Below are 19,757 nucleotides of genomic sequence, written 5' to 3' on the forward strand. Positions count from 1 at the left end.
CAGAGCCAAATAAATAATTGTCTTCTTCTCTTGCCCCTTCGTGTCTCTCTCTCTCTCCTCACCCACCCGCCCCGAGATCTCCCCCCTCTCTCTCCTCGCGCCCGCTCTCTCTCTCTCTCTCTACCTCTTTGATCCGGCAATGGCCGCCTCCGCCCCTGCCACCGCCGGCGAGCTGCTACGCATCGACCCTCTCGAGCTCCGCTTCCCATGTACGTGCGCCTCCCTGTCTCCCGCTCTGTTTTTTCTTCGTTCTTTTTGTGGGGAAAAAATCCCTTTTTTCTTGTTTCTGCCGGCGTGGATCGATAGGCTCGTGACCTTGTTGATGTTTTCCCCTGAGCAGTCGAGTTGAAGAAGCAGATCTCGTGCTCCATGCAGCTGTCGAATCTCAGCAACGACTACATCGCCTTCAAGGTCCGTTTGTCCTTCGCTGTTTCTTTTTCCTTTCTTGGATGCTCTTTCCCTTCCCATGTGAATTATCTCATCTTAGAACCCTAGAAACGGATTGATATCATGTTGTTTGGGCCTATGGTGCTGCCTGATGGGTTTGTGGTTGACATTCCTGCAAGTCCGTTTTACATGAATTGAAACAGCGAATTTGACCCAAAAATTGGGGCCCGTTATATTGGTCTGTGAAGACGTGCCTTCAATTTGGACGGTTACTGCATCAAAGGGCGATTTGCGCGATTCAGATAAACTTTAGATTGTTTGTTCTCTTGGTGCTTGCTTTTCTGTCGCTCACACTTCTGAGGTATTAGATAGCTAATGGTATCATTATAGGTTTGGGTCATGGAGGGGTCATTATTTTCCTGTGATACCCAACTGTTATATGATTGTTAAACGATGTAGTCTCTGCAGTGAGGTTATTCTTTATTTACCTTGCTTTTCTAACAATGGTCAGTGTAGCGCCCTTTGTATTATTTAACTGCCTGTAGTTAGTCGAATAGTTAAGGCTAATAGCGATGCATTAGTGGTTTAAGGCTAATCTTGAAAAGGCAGCATACATTCAAGGAGTTCTTATTGCATTTTATATGACTGTTTTCTTTGTTGATTCAGGTGAAAACTACTAGTCCAAAGAAGTATTCAGTGCGACCCAATACAGGGGTTGTCTCACCACGGTCTACTTGCGATGTCGTTGGTCTGTGATTCTTAGCATTTCCCAACCTTATTTATATATGGGCAAATCATCATCTAACCTTGTGCTGTTTATTTGTTTATCTGTGCTGTTGCAGTGACAATGCAAGCACAACGGGAGACCCCCCCTGACATGCAGTGCAAAGATAAGTTCTTAGTCCAAAGCGTTGTTGCACCTGCTGGTATTATTACTATGAAGGATGTCACGGCGGATATGGTAATATTTCTTTCTTAATCACTTTTTACAAAGAATCTGATGAAACATTATATACAGAAGGGAAAAGGCACGAGTTATGAACTCGTTTTTTTATGGAGATATAATTTTCCATGTCTTTTAGCACTCTTTATCCAAATTGACTTTAGAGTGCAGCTATGATAAAACTTTGGCATTAATTGTTGTGCTGCTGGCTTGACAGTTTACAAAGGAGTCAGGGAATAAGATGGAAGAGGTCAAATTGCGAGTGACCTACGTTCCTCCTCCGCAGCCACCCTCTCCAGTTCCAGAGGAATCTGAAGAAGGTTCACCGTCTAGGGCTTCTGAATCAGAAAATGGAGATGGCCCTGCTGGGGGATTCACCAGAGTGAGTTACTATATATTTTTTTCATTTTCCATTTTGTTCATTGGGATGATAATATATTTTTGAAATAATTGCAGGCACTGAGAGAGCGCATGGAGCCTCAAGAAAAATCTTCAGAGGTCTGTTATTATTTTGATTAGTATAAGATTTCATAATAGAGTTGGCATCTTTTGTATTCTGTTTCCTTTAGTTTTGTATTTTTCTATATTCTCTCTTATACTCTGGGAGTGTTGGCATTGCAGGCTGGAGCTTTGATTTCCAAATTAACTGAAGAAAAGAACTCTGCGATTCAACAGAATCATAGGCTTAGACAGGAACTTGTAAGTGAAGCATCACATTTTATCTTTCTATCCTATTGTACTACAGCTTCATACTGCGAATGCTGTAAGTTCATAAAAAAAGGAATTTATGTCGAATAATCCACCTATTAGATGATAATGCTTTGATCCCTTTTTCGTTATCTCATCAGTACAAAAGAAAAAAAATCACAAAATAGTTGTGGCGGTAATCCTTATATCATAGGATATTTCACTTCATGCTTAATTTTATGAGAGAAGCAACAAAGGGATTTTCACTATGGTAATTTTTTCCCTCTGGTGATGATTTGAGTGGACTTGATTACTATAATAATAGATTATGATGATACCATATAAGCAAGTGAGCCCCATATGCTGGTTTGCACTTTTCCTTTCACATGAATCTACAAGCACAACCAGCAACATGAAAATTCAATGGCACATGATTGTTATGCTTTCGATGCTAATAACCAGCTGTAGGGTAGGGTGAATATAGACAAGGGATCTATCTCTCAATCTGTTTGAACTAATGTACTTGTTTAAATTAAGTATAAAAATTAAGATCCCTATTGACTATGTTTTAGTGTTAAAATTTTATTGCCATGTAGGGCCAATAGGTCATACTCACAATAACAGATTTTGACATGGTTACAGTCCAAACTTTAAATGCTTCCTACTTTACCAGAATTTGTCCATACCCTAGTTTTGGCCATGCCCAAATTTTGGCTTGGCACACTAGAGTCACAAATGATGAAATGAAGGATGGGCCTAGCACAATGGTATGCTGCCTGTTTCCTGGGTTCTAATTAGCCTCCTTGCAAAATAAGCATGGGTAAGGCTGAAATTGGCCCCAGGCTCCCACCAGCACTGGGTGCACCCTTTCTGAAACAAAAAGGGCCCTTTAAGAACAAAATCAACTTCGTTTGTGAGATATAACATTTGACAGCGCAAAAAAATACACCACACACCTTTTTTTTTATATTTTTCATTGTCCTTTCCTTCACTCTGTCATTTTATATTTCTGATAAAACAAGGTCTAGTATGACCCTGAAATTTTATATGCTTGCCCATCACCAATTCTCTACATGTACGAGTTTTTCAAAGAAAAGTCTTCTAAACATGTTTAATGAAGGGTTTTGCACAATTCTAACAAGGGGGTGGTTTCCACTGAGTATATCCTTATAAAATGCATCCACGTCAAATACCAATCCAAAATCAGCTTTTCAAAAGCCACAATCCAGAATTAGCTTTCCCAAGAGTCAGAGCTCAAAGAAACAGGCCCTATGGTCAAAAGAAAGAAAGAAAAAGAAACAGGCCCTTGGTCAATCTACACTCAAATGTTTGACATTGGTGTGTCCATGTTAATGCTAGCAGCATGAATGCATGATGTGCTCCATCTGTTAATGAGCTTTGAAAATGCTGCTAATCTTTTTTTAACTAATTCATGAAGCAATATTTGGAGATTGTTGTTGTGTTGCTTGCTGATGCTACCATATACTAGCTTGTCAGTTCAGTACTAGTTGGCCTCCACAAGCTTCTTGTACTGCTTACTGTTTTGCTGTTGCTACTGCCTACAATATACATTTTTATGTTCTAGTTGCTCATTAACTTTTGTAATTTTGAAGCTTGAAGTTGTTTCCAATTTGTATTTGATCCAAGATGCATTGATTTTTTTTCTAACATTTTTTTTTCAATTCACTGATTCTGCGTGAGTCTTACAACAGATCCTATGTTTAAAGTTCATGTTTTGGCCAATGATCTACCTAGTAAATTGCACCAAGAACCTCCTGATGAACAATTATTGTGTCCTAAAATGCAGTAATATCTAACCATTTAGGCTTATGCTACATCTACTAGAGAGTAGAAACTAGTCCTTTATCGTCCTTCATTTCTGTTGAAGCTGTAATTCAATGTTGTTTGTTTCTGTTCATGTGGCAGGATTTGGTTAGACGGGAGATCAGCAAGAGGCGAGGAGGCGGCTTCTCCTTTATCATTGTCATAATTGTTGCTTTGATTGGCATATTCCTGGGTTATCTGATGAAGTCGTAATTCTTTCAGCCATATCAAAGACATTCATGCAAGTAATGTTTGGGAACTCAAAAGGACCATTCAAGTCAGATGTCTTGCAGTTCTCCGTCCTGTTTTGTCGATATAGGAGTGCGTATGTGAGGAATGATGAGCCAGTTTAAGCTTTTCTTCTTTTGTTGTTAACTTTCATTGGGTGGGTCGTGCGCATTGCTGACACTGTAACTTGGAAAATGCATCAATTGCTTTTGTTCACCGTTTATGTTGTCAAATGCGGTAACTGCCCAACCTTGAATTGTGGCATTACATATGTGCTGGAGTTGGTGATCTTTTTTTGCCACAAAGTAATCTACCGTTCCGTTACTGATGCAGTGGATCAGAACGAACCAGTAGATATACAAGAGGCACACGAACTAGGCAGATAAAACTAGATGAAATTGTAACTCACAATTCCCGTCTAGTGGTCACTAATGATAGTGAGTAATTTTATTATCCAAAACTGTTCTCCTTCCCAAATCTCCTTACATACATATACATACATACATATATATATATACACACACACGCAATGCCATTAAGATAGCAGCTGAAAAGCTTAGAACTGATGCATGTAGGACTCTTAAGTTTTATTGGAAAATAAATACTATAGCTACTTGCCCAAGGAAAGTAACTGACACATTATTTGAGTTTATTTGTCCGCATCAGTTACCTGGAAGAATAATATGATTTTGCCTCGTTTAGGAAAAAAGATGTTCATCATGCAAAAGCTTTGAACAAATCTCATTGCACTTATTGCCTTCAATGCAATTTCAAGTTGATAGTAACTTGTCCCAATAATTATTCTGCAATGAATGCTGTTCAGGATAGTTGCAAAGATTGGTAATTGGCTGTGCGACCACTGCCCAACGTGCAATGGTGTGATAAATACCATAGCAAATGAGCGCTGAGAACTTTGCTAAGTAAAGTAACATAAGAGAAACTGATAACTGAAGAAATATGTACGCCAATGTTTCTTGAATCAGCACTTCCCTAGAGCTTTCAATCAAAATTTTCTGAACCTTCTTCACACGCTGTTTACACGTACAAAAGGAGGCCAACGTTCCCAGTAAATGCAGAGTTGGCCATTCCAGTATCATCTTGTACAGAAGGGAGATTCATCCCTTTGATCTACCCTGATCTAAACAACAATCACATACAGTTATATATCTAGAAATGCAACCAGCACAGGCCTGACCTTATTGCCCAATATATTTACAAGGCGCCTAAAATGTGGCTATATTTGGGCTCTAGAGCTTTTGAGGTGTTTTCACCTTCTTTTAAACCTGAAAACTAACCTACGCACACACTTCTATGTTCTGCTGCCTCTATACCTGAACATAAGAAAACTATCATCTGAAGCTGCATTTGAGCAAGTCACTCAGCAACCACATCTCTTTGCCTTTTTTTTTTTAAGTAGATCCGAAGTGACCGAGAAAGGTGGTAGGAAGCAGCAAGCTGCCAACTTCAGAGCAAGCATTCACTGGAAATCTGGAACAACTTCCATGGTGAAACCAGATTGCACTTACACTTCATTTGAGTAGGTATCTTGTGCATCAGTGGCGTCCTTGCTAGCATTGGAAGGCACTTTTCCTTTCAGCTCAGCACATACAAGCTTTGTCAAGAGGAGCCCAGCAAGGAGAGCTGCTGCCATCAGCATTGTGAACACAGCACTCCAACTCTTCGAGGAGATGTATCCTGTCAGCAAAGGCCCGATGGCAGCTCCGACAGATCCTGTCCCATCAATGATTGCTGTCACAGTGGCCAGTGCTCGGGAATTGCCATTTAAAGAGCTGTGGGTGCCAAGGTCAGCTGACACTGCAGTTGTGATCAGGGCATAAGGTCCGTTGACAAACATGCCAGTGATGAACATGAGGCAGATATTCCAAACTATCGACATGCTTCCATATGTGCGGTACAAGAATAGGGCAGGTATCGCACAATACATGAAGCTAGCAGCTGTGATTGCCCGCGCATTTAAGCGATCGGAGATGTGACCAGCAAGAACTCCTCCCAATACACCACCAACATCGAAGATTGTCGATAAGCTACCAGCCATAGCATCAGAGAGGTACTCACCACCAATACCTGAAACAAGGGAAGGCTTTTTAGGAGGCACACTTCTAAGAACAGTTCAGTTAAAAGAAAAAAGAGGATTCCAATATGTACTGAATCATCGAATGAGAATGATGTCACTCAGATTTGAAGATTGAATAAGACTTACGTGTATGGCTGATGTAGAATGGTAGCCAATACAGGAAGGTATATGCAACCAATTTGGAGAAGAAGAGGCAGAGAGCAAATGGTGCCACTCCAGGAATCCTCCATGCCTCTAAGAAACCTACTGCCTTATGTTTCACTTCTTGGCCTGGTTCCAAAAGGGGCTCCTTCACGGTGTCTTTCACACAGTTAGATTCACCACTGTCAATGTCTATTTCCATTACCTCAGGATTAACTGGCAGGAAAATATACACTATCAACCCAACAAAAGCCATTATCAGGCTGGGGATGGCAAATGACCAACCCCAGCCAAACTTCAGCAGGAATGCAGCAAGTAATGAGCCAGCTATGTTCCCAATAGACGTGTGTGCATTCCATATACCCATGATCAACCCCCTCTTGCTCTTCCCAAACCAGTTTCCAACAACTGCAACCACTGAAGGCCACCCAATTGATTGAAACAGACCAGAAATCATCTGAATAACCAAGAAGTAGTAGAAGCTGTGAACATTCAGCCAGTAACCAGCACCAAAGAGAGTTGTGAATATGGCGGTCCCAAGCATGCCAATTGTCAGAAAGATTCTTAAATCCATCCGGTCACCAATATGTCCAGCAAAGAACATTCCAACAGAATATACGGCAAGGAATGCAACATCAATCTCACCAAGCAATGCTGAGCCATCAGCAGTGTTAAATGGCAACCAGCCAATGTTTAAGCTGTTGCTTGCGTGCAAGCGTCCCCAGTGTGAAAACCCAACCTTCGTCTGGGGATCAAGTGCACTCTTGACAATGCTTGTGATCTTCCTAGTCATATGAAAGCATGTGTATGCAAAGAATGTCAGGACCAGGACAAGGGTTTGGTATGTTCTCAGAGAACCAGCACCTCCAAATAACCGAAGACCAGGAGGTCTCCTGCTCATCATGTCATGAGACTGAGCCATGAGAACACAAGATTGCTTGCAGATGTCACAGAGCAGTTAGTGCCACAGCAGAGACACACTTTTTTGATACAGGAATAACCACCACCTGAAAACATCAAAGGTCACAGAGCAGTTAGTGCCACAGCCATGAGAACACAAGATTAAATGTTATGTGATCATGAAGTAGAATACCAAAACCACGCAACAATTGATCCAATTGCAATTATGTACTATTTTTCAGTCCCAAGCAGACAAACATGGGGACAATTGAAGCATCCAGTGACTTAAACCCCATCTAAGAATATTCCGTGAAACAAACTGATTCATTTGTTTACTACTACTAATCCAGCTCAGTGGTCAGATAGTGCACTGAAATAGTTCCCTACAACAACAAAAGCCACGCCAAATCAACCTTGAGTCAGGCACAGGCTGGTCAATTTTGTATGTCCAATATCACGACATAATCGAAATTTCACCAAATTAATTGGTCCTGTTAATCGTCTAAATTAGTCGAGCATCCCGTACCAACCAATCAACTTAGACCTCACTCCGAAGCAACACCTTACCTTTTAAAACCTGCACAGGAAAGAAGTTTCCGTGTGGATGCAGGTAAAAAGGCGATCTTGACATTTCGGGCTCCAATGTCCGTGCAAAGGTTTCACAAGTCCAATCACAGAAGCCACCCCGCTATTTCAACACCTATATGATGTCACATCTGACGCCTCCCAAATCAGGGAGAGAAAAATCGCACCTTCTCCCATCAATCCCTGACGAACACCCTCCCTCAATTTCCATCCAAAACCTCCCCCGAACCCATTACAGTAGTAGTAGTGCACAATAACACACCACCGTACAAACAAAAATCCGATGGGTTTCCAGAGGCAAGAATCGACACAGAGATTAATTAAGAACAGAAGTCGGCGCTCGAACAAAAGCACGGACCTTTATCCAGAGCGCCGAGGGGGCTCCCGGTGTCCCGCCGATCTGCGGCGGGCGGCGGGTCGCCGGATCGGAGGCGCGGCTCCGGCGCGGGGACGGATTGGACGCAGCGCAAATGCGCACGCGACGCGGCGGAATCACTGAATCACGCAATGGGGGGAGGAGGACTGCAGGAGGAGGAGGAGGAATCAATGCGTTTCTTCCTGGTGTTAAGCTCGTTTTGGTTGGAGCGGAGTCTCAGAGCGAGGGCGCATTTATTAGAAGCTACGTTGAGTTTTCCCTGGGTATTTACGTTGCTGCCCTTGACGAAAGTGCCCTTTGCTTCGGTGCTCCTTTGGAAGGAGACAAGTGGTGGCTGGCACCACAAAGAAAATGCTTCGAACTGGCCTCATGATCCACGATGGCATTAGTTTAGCACCGACAGGTTTTGCTAAACCGAGGCCAGGGCAATTTGGTAAGAATACAGAAAGCTATTAGCAAACGGGTTCAAAGTCATTTTTTTGAAGCCTCGCGACCAGCGTGATTATACTGATTTTTCATTTGTTGCTTTGTCATACCTTTTCTTTTGAAAATTCATTGCGACTTTGAACATTGTGGGCTACATACACGACCTTTTCTTTTGTTGCGCATGTTTTAGAGTGGTGTCATTCTAAAGAAACCGTGGTTGCTAAGTTTTAAACAGCAAGGTGTAACGCTTTTTAATTAGCTTGATATATATTTTATACTACCATTTTGTAAACACAATTTTCTAACATTAGCTATTCAACCATGCAAAGTGAACTAGGCGTTCTCTTTGGAGAAAACCAACTAGAAAGGACCTATTGAAACAAATTGTGCAGGAGGTGGTCCATATCTCACGACACGTATAGCTTGCAGTGCACGTGATGCCTAAAACTCAAAGATTAATTGTGGAGAACTGGACAACAATCCTATACGATACAAATCTTGCTAAAATGGTGAGCCAACCATTGCAAAAAGTTAAAAGTTTGAAAGGGACACACTTTTCATCTTCGGATGTAAAACAAAAACACCGTGGGACACTTGTCCGATCATTCTAGCCATCATTTTATTTATGGATATAATTTCTACGGTGCTGCTAGCGTCCGGACGTCCGATGGAAAATATTTCATCGGACGCTCCGACGAAACATTAAAATTAACTAGTGCGACATCAGCTATCACTATTTGCAACATGAAAAATGATGTGTAAACGTGACTACGACGTTCGATTTAGAATAGAAAATTTCAGCCGCAACATGAACACTATATTTCATGCAACATTCATTGTGAAACATGTAGAAACAGTAGTTGCAATAATCGATGCTTAACCATTGCAATATAGATCGAAGCGTCCGATTTTTTTTAAATTCCGGAAGTCCCAGTGTATCATCACCGTAATTTCTATTCCAATTATATGCACCGCGAGGTAGAGGAGGGCAACGCAGTAATAAACCGCAAAAGGGCGGGGTAGCGTGAAGGCAAGAGGAGGGTTCAGTCCACAGCCAGACCGGCGCGGGGGCGAAGCGCTCCGAATATTCCATTCCCGCCACGGGAATTATCCCTCGCGTGCCGTGCGGGTCTTCCCCCTCATAGCCCGCCGCCCCGCCGCGTCAAGTGTGTCCGCCCCCAGCGGGCCGCCGCACCACCGGCCACACGGGCCCCGGCCCGCACGCACCGCGCAAGTCGGCCGACTCGGGTTGCGCCGCTGTTTCGCGAGCGGGCCCCACTTCATCCTCCGGTGCGAGACCTCGACGGTTCCTGCCCATGGCGGAGGTGGGCCCGGACGAACTGTCATGGAGACTGGGAAACGAGGCCGTAGCTTTCCGTTCGTCGGATCTTCTGCGCAGCGCATGTCGAGTCGTCGACCACGCGAGCGGCGCCACAAGTTTCAGGATCCGCTGCCTGGAGTATATTCTGGGAATAATCCAAGAGAGATGCGTTCAACCACGCAAATTCAATAATTGGCAGCGCAGCCCGTGCTTTTCAAGGAACTGGATTTGTAATTTTTTTAAAAAAAATTGTATTTGCACTGTGGTACCGAGGCTATTTCCAGTGGCGATCCCACCGGTGAGTTTCATCTCGTGGTTTCCAAAATTAATATGTCACCAAAAAAGTTTAAGTTGATGAACAAAACCAATCCCCCAATGCAAGGCATGTGATTAGATATAGTTAGATGAAATAAAACTCTCTAACCCCCAATGCTAGTTTCATCATATTTTATAGTTTTGGAAACAGTGCATACATAGTTTCATCTTGATGAAACTCCTTCCCTCTCTCTTCATAATTATGTTGCCATGTCATCACATATGCTGACGTGTCACCGTATTTAATATCCATAGAACATCTATGAAACTCCCACCGAGATTAGCCTTACATCTTGTTGGCTCGGATGAGATCATGGAATGTTTTGGACAATAGCAAAAGTGACCACATGGGTCGGGGGGGGGGGGGGGACTGTTTGGTTTGGAGGTCGAACTGGGTTGGAATGGGTTCGACCTACATTGACCCGCGTTTAGTTGAAAATGCATCTGGGTTGGGTCGGACCCAGGAAGGAATATTCCTCCTATATGCGGGTTGGTCCAAATTGGTCAAACCACGCCGACCCAGTTCCGTTGGCTCGTCATTTCCTCTGTTAGTGGCACGGGGGAGATGAGGAGGATGGTGCGGCGTCGGCCACCTACGGGAGCACCGCGGCCAGCTGGGCAGCGCGAGCTCCACCTAGGGGAGCTCTGGCCCCGGCCGAGGCAGCGCGAGCTCCACCGCTGGGACGGTGGGGGTTCCGGCAGGGGTGGACAACGCCGCCGGCGAGGAGCAGAGGCGGGGTCAGCGGGGAAGGATGAGGCGGGGCCGGCGGGGAAGGATGAGGTGGGACCGGCGGGGAAGGATGGAGCACAGGAGAGTGGAGGCTCGGGTGGAGAATGAGGAAGAAGATAAGGTAGAGAAGAAAAAATAATACAAGAGAATGACAAGTGGGGCTCACTATTGACATGCGGGCTTTACAATTTACTGTAGCTAATGGTGTTAAAATGGCATCCATCCTAACCCTCTCAACCCCTCCAACCAAATAAAAAACTGGAACGGACCCATCCCTCCAAATCAAATAAGAGATGGGTTGAACCCAACCTAAAAAAGTAGGATGGACCTAATCCATTCCACTTGGTCCCAAAACCAAACACATGCTTAAATTTATTGAAGTATAGTGATCATCTTTTTTCTGGAAAAAAAGAGATAAATGTAAACCAAAACTTGAAATAGAAAATTGCGAGAGTATGCACCTAAACTATAAACCGAAAACTTGAAACAGAGAATACGAGATTCTATCTTAATCTTATGTGGCCATGTCCTTCCATAGTCTTCTTTTCCCGTGGCCTTGGTCGTACAATTGTTAGCACCAAGGGAACGGGGGTACCCGAGAAGGCGCTGACAAGTAGGGCCCGCCTGCAGAAAGAGATTTCCACCACGCAGAGCCCAATTAAGAAAGGGTCAGGAAAATACCACCTCTACATTATGGGACCCACCGAAGGCTCCCTCAAAGGGAGCAGGACGCAACCGAGGAGGCCTCCCGGGAAAGTTTGCTTCCAAGCTAAGCAAGCAATGGCACATCCTGGTGAAAGAAAGGCGTGATAGTCGAGGTAGGCTGTCAGCAGGCGTCCCGTCCCCGTAAAAACACCATCATTACGGTTGATGGGATGCGCCTGGATGCCTCGGGGAATGACAGCCTCACCTGTCCCATCCAACAGGCGGCGGACGCCGCCCACGTGTTGAGGGCGCCCGCCTGGCTCCAGACTGCCTCTGCCAAAAGGGTGGGTCCACTGCGTGAACCCGGGAACTCTACTAGGAGGTGAGGCCACCTCGCAGACCCGGGAAGAGGAGAAAACCTCCCGGGAAGGATCTCAGGAGCCAGATTCATCGCCCACTATCCCGGGATTAAGGGTTCGGACTGAGAGAAGCAAGAATTACCAAAGTAAGATGGTAAAATGTGGTGATTGACATACAGAGGACTTGGACGGGGTGCTCCGGCGCCGTGCGTACCAAAGCAGGAAGGCATCAGGGCAAATGGATGGCGCGTCAGAAGAACTGTAGCAAGGGGGCGGCCATTAAGCCACCGCGTTCACATGAGCAATGTAAAGGGATGGATTGGGATGCAAGGCTCGCCCCAACCAGTCCCCCCCTTAGCCCTAGCCTATAAAAGGCTAGTTCTTGTACAAACAAGACAGACAACTCTAGCAACACAATACACAGGACGTAAGGTATTATGCTTCCGAGCGGCTTGAACATGTCTAAAAACTCTCTTAGCAAAACCATATACTAACTCCCCTAAACGCCTCTCGAATCCCTACATACGAACTAACCCTCAGGTTGGATCTCTAAAAGGGGTCCCTCCGGATCCCTGCTCTCGATGCTTAACCACCGTCAACAATTCTCGACACCCAAAACATTAGATAATTGGAAAATCCCAGATCCAAACACATCTAAACCACATCGGCAGTTGCGTCGTGGAGTAGGAGCAAATGCAACATCTTCAACTCTTGACTTGTTAAGATAGAGGCCTGATTTCCTCTACATGGCCATTTGACGGAGGTGGTGGATGACCCAAACTTACCTACATGGGAAGTGTTCGAGAGCACAAATCCCTTCATGTAGAACAAAGATTTATTTCTCGCCGATGAAATGAGTAATGACAACAATGGTGACCTCGTCATCGGGTAACAAGCTCCAAGGCTGAACATCGATGATGACTCTAATGATGATTTACTAGGACTAAAAATCTAATGGAATACTAGATTATTTGTACTAGAATCTAATGGACTACTTGACTTATTTGAGGGGTGAGTTCCCGCTCCTTTGTTGCAGCTAGTGAGCTCATTCCAAGGGAAGAACTAGAGGGTCCTAGTAGGTGGTGGCGTTGGAAACCTAGGAACGACATTGAGCCTATAAGGCATCCTTCTCTAGTAATTAGATGCGCAGAACTAATTTAATGGTTTTGCTTGTGAATATCCAAACTTTGTAACAATTTCAATTCTATCATAATTTAGTGTCATGTCACAAATATGTGCCAGGTTACATTAGCTAAATATTATGAAGGAACAATATACGTTGATGACCATTGTGCGCTCAATCTTTGAGGACCCGTTGACTTCCTTTTTTGATAATATTTTTTGGATGACTTTCTACTTTTAGAAAGTTGTAACTTGTTTACATAACTTTCATATAAAACTGTTCAATCTTTGAATAACTTATGGAGACAACTTTTCTCAAGAACTTTTTAAGGAAAATTATAACTGCTCGAGTAATGTTACCATGAATGTTCCTAGATAAGTTATACAAACACATTCTGAGGGAAAGTTGATCCCAAGGAGCTTGCCCTAGGAATGTCGATCCATGTTCTTAGAACACCAATCTAGATCCTACCAATCTAGACCATTCATATGCAATATTCCGTTTCTTGACTTGATTAATAGCGCAGTGGCTCCTTCATTTCCTCATTGAATGTCACCTAAAGGCAGCCTCATCCAAGATGAGTGTCCGAAGCCAATAAATCTATCCAAGTTAGGATTTCCATGTGGACACAAAGCTATCCTAAGAAAAAGGTCCACCTTCCTGTGCCGCCAGCGTGGATCGGCCATGTGAAATGACCATATTACCCCTGCATCTAACTCACAGAGCTAGTACATTGCTCTCTCCCTCCTTCTACCTCTATGACTTGTTGGACCCACCCATCTTCTTCCACCTCCAGCCATATAGAAAATTCAATCTATTCTTGACCTTTTTAAAAACTGACGTGCAAACCTTTCAATTTAAGAAAGATATTTCTCCATTTAGCCCCTGTTTATCCGGATCCATCGGAGAATGTGAATTTTTTTCTTTTTAATATTTACGGGCAAGAAGAGAGGGAGGTTCTGGACATATACGAACAAGGAGAAGAGGCCGATCGAAAATCAAAGATTGGTAGCGTACCGAGCCGGAGCCGCAACACGTAAACAGCGACGTGTTCCCCGATGCGCGCGCACCGGATATGGCGTGTGCGCACGGGGTTCGTCGCTTCTCGCCGCTGCCTTTCTTCCATGGACGGAATTGAAAGCTACAGCTACAGAAGATGGCAATTTACAACGGGGACAAATTGCCCGGTGCTACCTGGACAGGCAGCCCCGGTAGACAGGGACGGATGGAGGCGTGCAGTGCAGGCAGAGTCCGCGCCTCATCTGAATGTGATCCATCACGTATAGTAGAGACACTGGAAACCCGGGCGTAATGCATGGCGCACACGTATGAGCAAGATCAGAGAATTTTTCCGAGTCGGACTGTTACGTGACATCGCTGTAGTTCACCGGCCAAAGACTAGCTTATTGAAGCTCGATTGCTCGAGAGTGAAGTGTGTGATCACACTTGACATTTTCAGAAAAGCGCGCAGGACAGGAGGAAAATGCTGCGGCGATAGAGGTCTCGTGTAGGTGTGGCCGTTTCGGAAAGTGACTATGCGGGGAGCTGAGCTGACCGAGACAGGCCACGGACAGTCACGGATCGTTTCATCTTCGTATCCGGGTGCAGATAATGGACGATTATTGATTGCACGTCGTCGTATCTGTCGCCGGTTATACTACAGCATTGAATACTGCTTCTTCTTCATTCTTTTTCCGGATAATAGTGGGCTATTAATTTTTTCCGGATAATAATAGGCTATTAATTAGGGCCTTTTTGGCTGACAGGGGCTGTCACATCGGATGTTTATACTAATTAGAAGTATTAAACACAAACTAATTACAAGCTAATTGCACAGATGGAGCCTAATTCGCGAGATGAATCTATTAAGCCTAATAGTTCATGATTTGACAGTGTAGTGCTACAGTAACCGTTTGCTAATGATAGATTAATTAGGCTTAATAGATTCGTCTCCGAATTAGCCCAGGACTTTTCAAATTAGTTTTATAATTAGTTCATGTTTAGTTCTCCTAATTAGCCTCCGAAATAAGAGCCAGCCTTAATACTGTATACGTAATGTCGCTGTCGGTGATGATTCGCACTGTCGCCCTGTTGCATCATGCATGGCGTTAAGTTTGATGAGTGCACCGGTGCTGTGGTGCTTTCTCGTGGTGGCGTCCGAAGGAATGGTCAATAGTGATTGCATTACTAGCCCTACAGTTTTGAGTGATGTCCAGGACTAGCTCAGTCAGGATCAGGAGTCAGGACGTACGGCTCCTCGATCGTACATGATATGATCTCTGTTGTTTCCGCTTGCAGATATTGAAGCGAGGTCAAGGCTTGCAAGGCTCGCTCGCGCGTACACGCGCTCGTCGATCTCTGTTTCATCCCGCTTTCAGATAACGCACGATCGGATTTGCGCGGAACGTGTTGCTGCTGTCGGTTCTCTTCTCCATATGTTCTTGCAGATAATGGGCTAGTTGTTAACTGCCACGTAATATCATGTCGCTGTCGGTGATGGTTGCCTCCTGTGCATCCTACTGTAGGATCGATACGATGGAGCGATGTGGGGTGCGCGTGCTTGCTAGCGCTTTCTAGCTCGTGGTGACCTGGCAGGCGTCGATGGTGATTGGGGAAGGTAACGTTACGTGGCGACTTGACCGGAGAAGAAGAAGAAGAAGCAAAAGAGCCTCGTTGGCCGGGCCAGCTAGCTAGAGGTGAACTTGGCCTTCGTTTCTCGGGCTGTCGTCGACCACGCTGACGTGGGCATGCAGGGCGAACACTACCGGCCGGCGGGTGGAGGAGGACGTGGCCACCGACCGGAGAAGCCGCCGCTAGCATCGGTGGCCACTTGGTTAAATTCGGCATGCAGCAGACGGTTTTGGGACAGGGTGATTCAGCTCGCGTTTTTTGATCCGTCGGTCGAGCTCAGCCAAGCCTTCTTTTGATCCTTCGATTTGGACTGAATACTTGGATATATGTGTATACGAGCAAAACAAGTGGGCAGCTACATGGCAGCAGGTACAGATGGATCGACGCCCAGCCAAGAACCAAAAGGTAGCGACTCGCGAGCGGGGTTTATTTTCATCCGCGACTAGTGGCTGTGCACGCAGCCAGCTCCTATCCGATCCTCCATGGTGTCCTTGTCGAGCTTTCGAAAACATGTTGTGACCGGGAGCCATCGAGCTTCGCAACATATTCTCCTGTTCTTGTCATCACCGTTCTTGCCTTTGCATGGTTGGCTGTTAGTTCTCGGTTGGATCGGCCCGCTGATGAACGAACCCAAGGACGACGTACGAATAGTCCGTCACGTTATAGTGCATCCAAGATCCAACTGCACCGGCCTGTTTTGAAGCCTCTCTGATGCTCCCTCTCGGTCAGTCTCTACAGTGAAATGAGGCCACGGCTACACAACAGAAAAAATCAGTACGGGTGTGCTTGGTTTTTCTTGCATGAGAGAGCGTTTTGGTTGTCTGCACGACCCTATGCAACCAACCAAACATCTGTTTTGGGATTGCAGTATTCATCCATACAACCAACCAAACTTTCCTATTTTCGCGATCATTGCACGGGAGAAACCAAGCACACGTACGCTGACATGATGAAATGGATTATTATGATCTGTGGCCGCATTCCAGAAACAGCTGCTATCAATCTTTCTACTTGCATATAATGTTGATACATAGAGTAGGACACTATGACCGATTGTCCGAATGTGTTTGGTTGCGTCGTCGCTGTGTAATATTCTATGCTAGCTAGTGCGTTCTTGGTGGTGGCGGCCATGGTCGATCGATCATGACGAACGCTACAACTTTTAGAAAAGGAGCGGACTTTGCGTGTGGCCACCAGCGAGGCAGCTGGTGCGGAGTGATTGAGCGCCCGTTTTCTGATCCGGACGTCGATCTCAGATCAGCCAGTTTTGCCGCTTTTGATTCTTGGATGATCTCGACCCAATGGTTAAAGAAACCGATCGAGAGCAGATATAGGATGCTCGTGGCTGGGCGCCTTCCGATCCATGGAGGTCACCTTCAATTCGCTCCGTCTGCAGCTTTTCCGCATTGGTTGTCCTTGTGCCCATCGTTAACAGAGCAAGTAGAGAGCACGATAGCCTGCAGCCCTGCTGCTTGAGGTGGCGGCACTCCGGCTCATCGTGCAGCTGACGAGGGACGATACTGATGTTGCTTAGCTTGGTCGCGTAAAGGCACGATCCAGAGCAAAAGCCGGCCGCCTGGGAACTGGGACTAATTTTTAGGAGCATACGTATGTGAAAATGCGTTCCACGCACGGAGAAGGGTGCGCGCGCGCATCATCTGAAAGTGTTGAGGAAGCACATAGACCCACCAAGTCCAGAACCTGGTGGGATCAGTCATGTACATTATGCATTTGATAAAAGTAGTCATATCAAGAGGTGTTGCTCGTTAATTACCAGTGTTTGGCCTACCATTTTCAGTCAAAACTTCAGAGGAGGCCAGTAGAATCTGAAGATAAAGAAATCAGACAAAATTTAATTTCGACAAAACGTTGACCCTGAATTCAAATTTAATTTGAACGGTTTTTTATCACATGGTATATTCGAATTTTGCCGATTTCGACGACTCCAGTCGGAATTCCGAATCCTACTAATAATTACAATATGGCAATACCCATATTTTTTTTAAACGGACAGCAAGAGCTATGCCGAAATTTTATTAGAAGGAGAAAAGGGAAACAAAAACAGAACAAACAATGACGATGACAACAACAACTCGACCGGGCTCAGAAGAGCCCACAACTCGCGCCTACCAAAGAGCGGAAGAAAAAGAAGAAAACAGAAGACACAACAACTAGAGCGTAAGCTGTCCTGAGGTGTGTGTCACCAACTGGAATTGTTGAAAATCCTCTTTGGTGAGGTAAGCCACGGAATTGTTGGAAATCCTCTTTGGTGAGGTAAGCCGCTTCTTTGATTGATTTGCTCTCTTGTGGAAGGTTCTTCTATTGCGCTCTTTCCAAATATTCCACCAGAAGTATTTAATGAGGCCATCTAAAAGAGATCTTCCTTCTTTATCTATGATTCTTCTACTTTTCTTCCACCAATGGTGTATCGAGGTCGTCGTTACGATGGCAATACACATACAACTGCTTAAAATAGATAAACCTGCGTTTTAGCTGCCAAAATAGGCAACAACGGCTTTGGTACGTGCTACGGCGGTGTTAAGAATTGGCCACCGCGGATTCCTGTAAATTTACAAGGTTGTCCCGTAGCCACGACTTAGAATTAACAGAGACCATAAGGTTCTTCCTTTTCAACTGGATGGTAAATCATAGAATTATCTAAAAAACAAAATCTGTCATGAATCTTGAATACTTCACTTACTTGTTACGGCTAGAATAGTAACATCTGCAGGCTGATTAGGGGTATTTGGATACTAGGTGCTAAACTTTAGCAGTGTCACATCGGATGTTCGGATGCTAATTAGGAGGACTAAATATGAGCTAATTATAAAACTAATTGCAGAACCCCTATGCTATTTCGCGAGATGAATCTATTAAGCCTAATTAATCCATCATTAGCAAATGGTTACTGTAGCACTACATTGTCAAATCATGGACTAATTAGGCTTAATAGATTCATCTCGCGAATTAGACTCCATCTGTGCAATTAGTTTTGTAATTATTCTATGTTTAATACTCCTAATTAGCATCCAAACATCCGATGTGACATGTGCTAAACTTTAGCATGGGGTATCCAAACACCCCCTAAGGTTACCTGGGCCATAGAATTGCGCAACAAAAGCCAAAGACTCGACAAAAGTGCAAGGTGATGTGGGGCGTTTGGTTCCTCGAGCTAAAGTTTAGTCCGTGTCATATCGAATATTCGGAGGCTAATTAGGAGGACTAAATATGAGTTAATTATAAAACTAATTGCACAGATGGAGGCTAAACGATGAGATGAATCTATTAAGCCTAATTAATCCAGCATTAGCAAATGTTTACTGTAGCAGCACATTGTCAAATCATGAACTAATTAGGCTTAATAGATTCGTCTCGCTGTTTAGCCTCCAGCTGTGTAATAAATTTTATAAATAATCTACGTTTAATACTCCTAATTAGTATCTAAACATTTGATATGACAGGCGCTAAAAATAAGTTAGAGGAATCAAACGGCCCCGTACTGAGATCAATTAATGGTCCATCAGCGTTGCCCCCGATCGTCGATTCTCACGGAAGAAAGGAACACGCACGTACGCGGAACCTACGAGCAAGTGACCAACCTACCTAGGGATGCAAGTTGTCCCCCAAGAAAAAAAAGGAGGATGGGTCCGAGGCCGGAATGCAAAGCAAACGGGTGGCGTAGGGTGGTCGGCGGCAGAAAACAAAGCTGCTAGCGCTATCCGACCGCTGGTAAAGAAGGCGATGCGTGACGTGACGCGCACCGGCCAGCGGTGGTCGAGCTAGGTAGCCTTTCCGCGCGCGGGGTGGTTTGCTGTGGTGCGTCGAGCTCCGACTCCGACCCGCCGCTATCTAGCTAGGCAGGTAGCTACAAGCGGCGGCCCATGAGCAGCGATGCCGCCGGTGGTCCGCCGCCGCCGCCCACCACCGCCCGGGATGGATTATCATCGGAGGCGGATAGGATTGCGGCTGAGAATTTTCAGAGACCCATCCCGGATCGTGCGTTTTTTTATTTTTTTAATTTTTTACGAACCCGCGGCTGCG

The 19,757-nt window shown here is 44.9% G+C and overlaps 2 protein-coding genes across 3 annotated transcripts; one reads left to right on the forward strand and one right to left on the reverse strand.

The window, feature by feature from the left end:
- The first annotated feature begins 39 nt into the window (after positions 1-39).
- On the forward strand, positions 40-4,285 carry LOC117860408 (vesicle-associated protein 1-2). The gene is made up of 8 exons (XM_034743675.2): positions 40-209; positions 341-411; positions 1,054-1,135; positions 1,230-1,348; positions 1,548-1,712; positions 1,787-1,828; positions 1,952-2,029; positions 3,944-4,285. Exons 1-8 carry the CDS (start codon positions 140-142, stop codon positions 4,052-4,054), a joined length of 738 nt encoding a protein of 245 aa, XP_034599566.1. The 5' UTR covers positions 40-139; the 3' UTR covers positions 4,055-4,285.
- Positions 4,286-5,039: 754 nt separating this feature from the next.
- On the reverse strand, positions 5,040-8,376 carry LOC117860407 (putative glycerol-3-phosphate transporter 1). 2 transcript variants are annotated; one of them, XM_034743673.2, is made up of 3 exons: positions 8,149-8,376; positions 6,291-7,312; positions 5,040-6,154 (listed from the first exon to the last, which is right to left on the reverse strand). In XM_034743673.2, the coding sequence occupies exons 2-3, from the start codon at positions 7,225-7,227 to the stop codon at positions 5,592-5,594; spliced, it is 1,500 nt and encodes a 499-aa protein (XP_034599564.1). In that variant the 5' UTR covers positions 7,228-7,312; positions 8,149-8,376; the 3' UTR covers positions 5,040-5,591. The 2 variants fall into 2 exon arrangements, with proteins under 2 accessions (XP_034599564.1, XP_034599565.1); XM_034743674.2 differs by lacking the exon at positions 8,149-8,376 and adding an exon at positions 7,773-8,121.
- Between the last annotated feature and the right edge of the window lie 11,381 nt (positions 8,377-19,757).

The sequence above is a fragment of the Setaria viridis genome, chromosome 6 (assembly GCF_005286985.2).
Source record: "Setaria viridis chromosome 6, Setaria_viridis_v4.0, whole genome shotgun sequence".
Classification (NCBI taxonomy): Eukaryota; Viridiplantae; Streptophyta; class Magnoliopsida; order Poales; family Poaceae; genus Setaria; species Setaria viridis.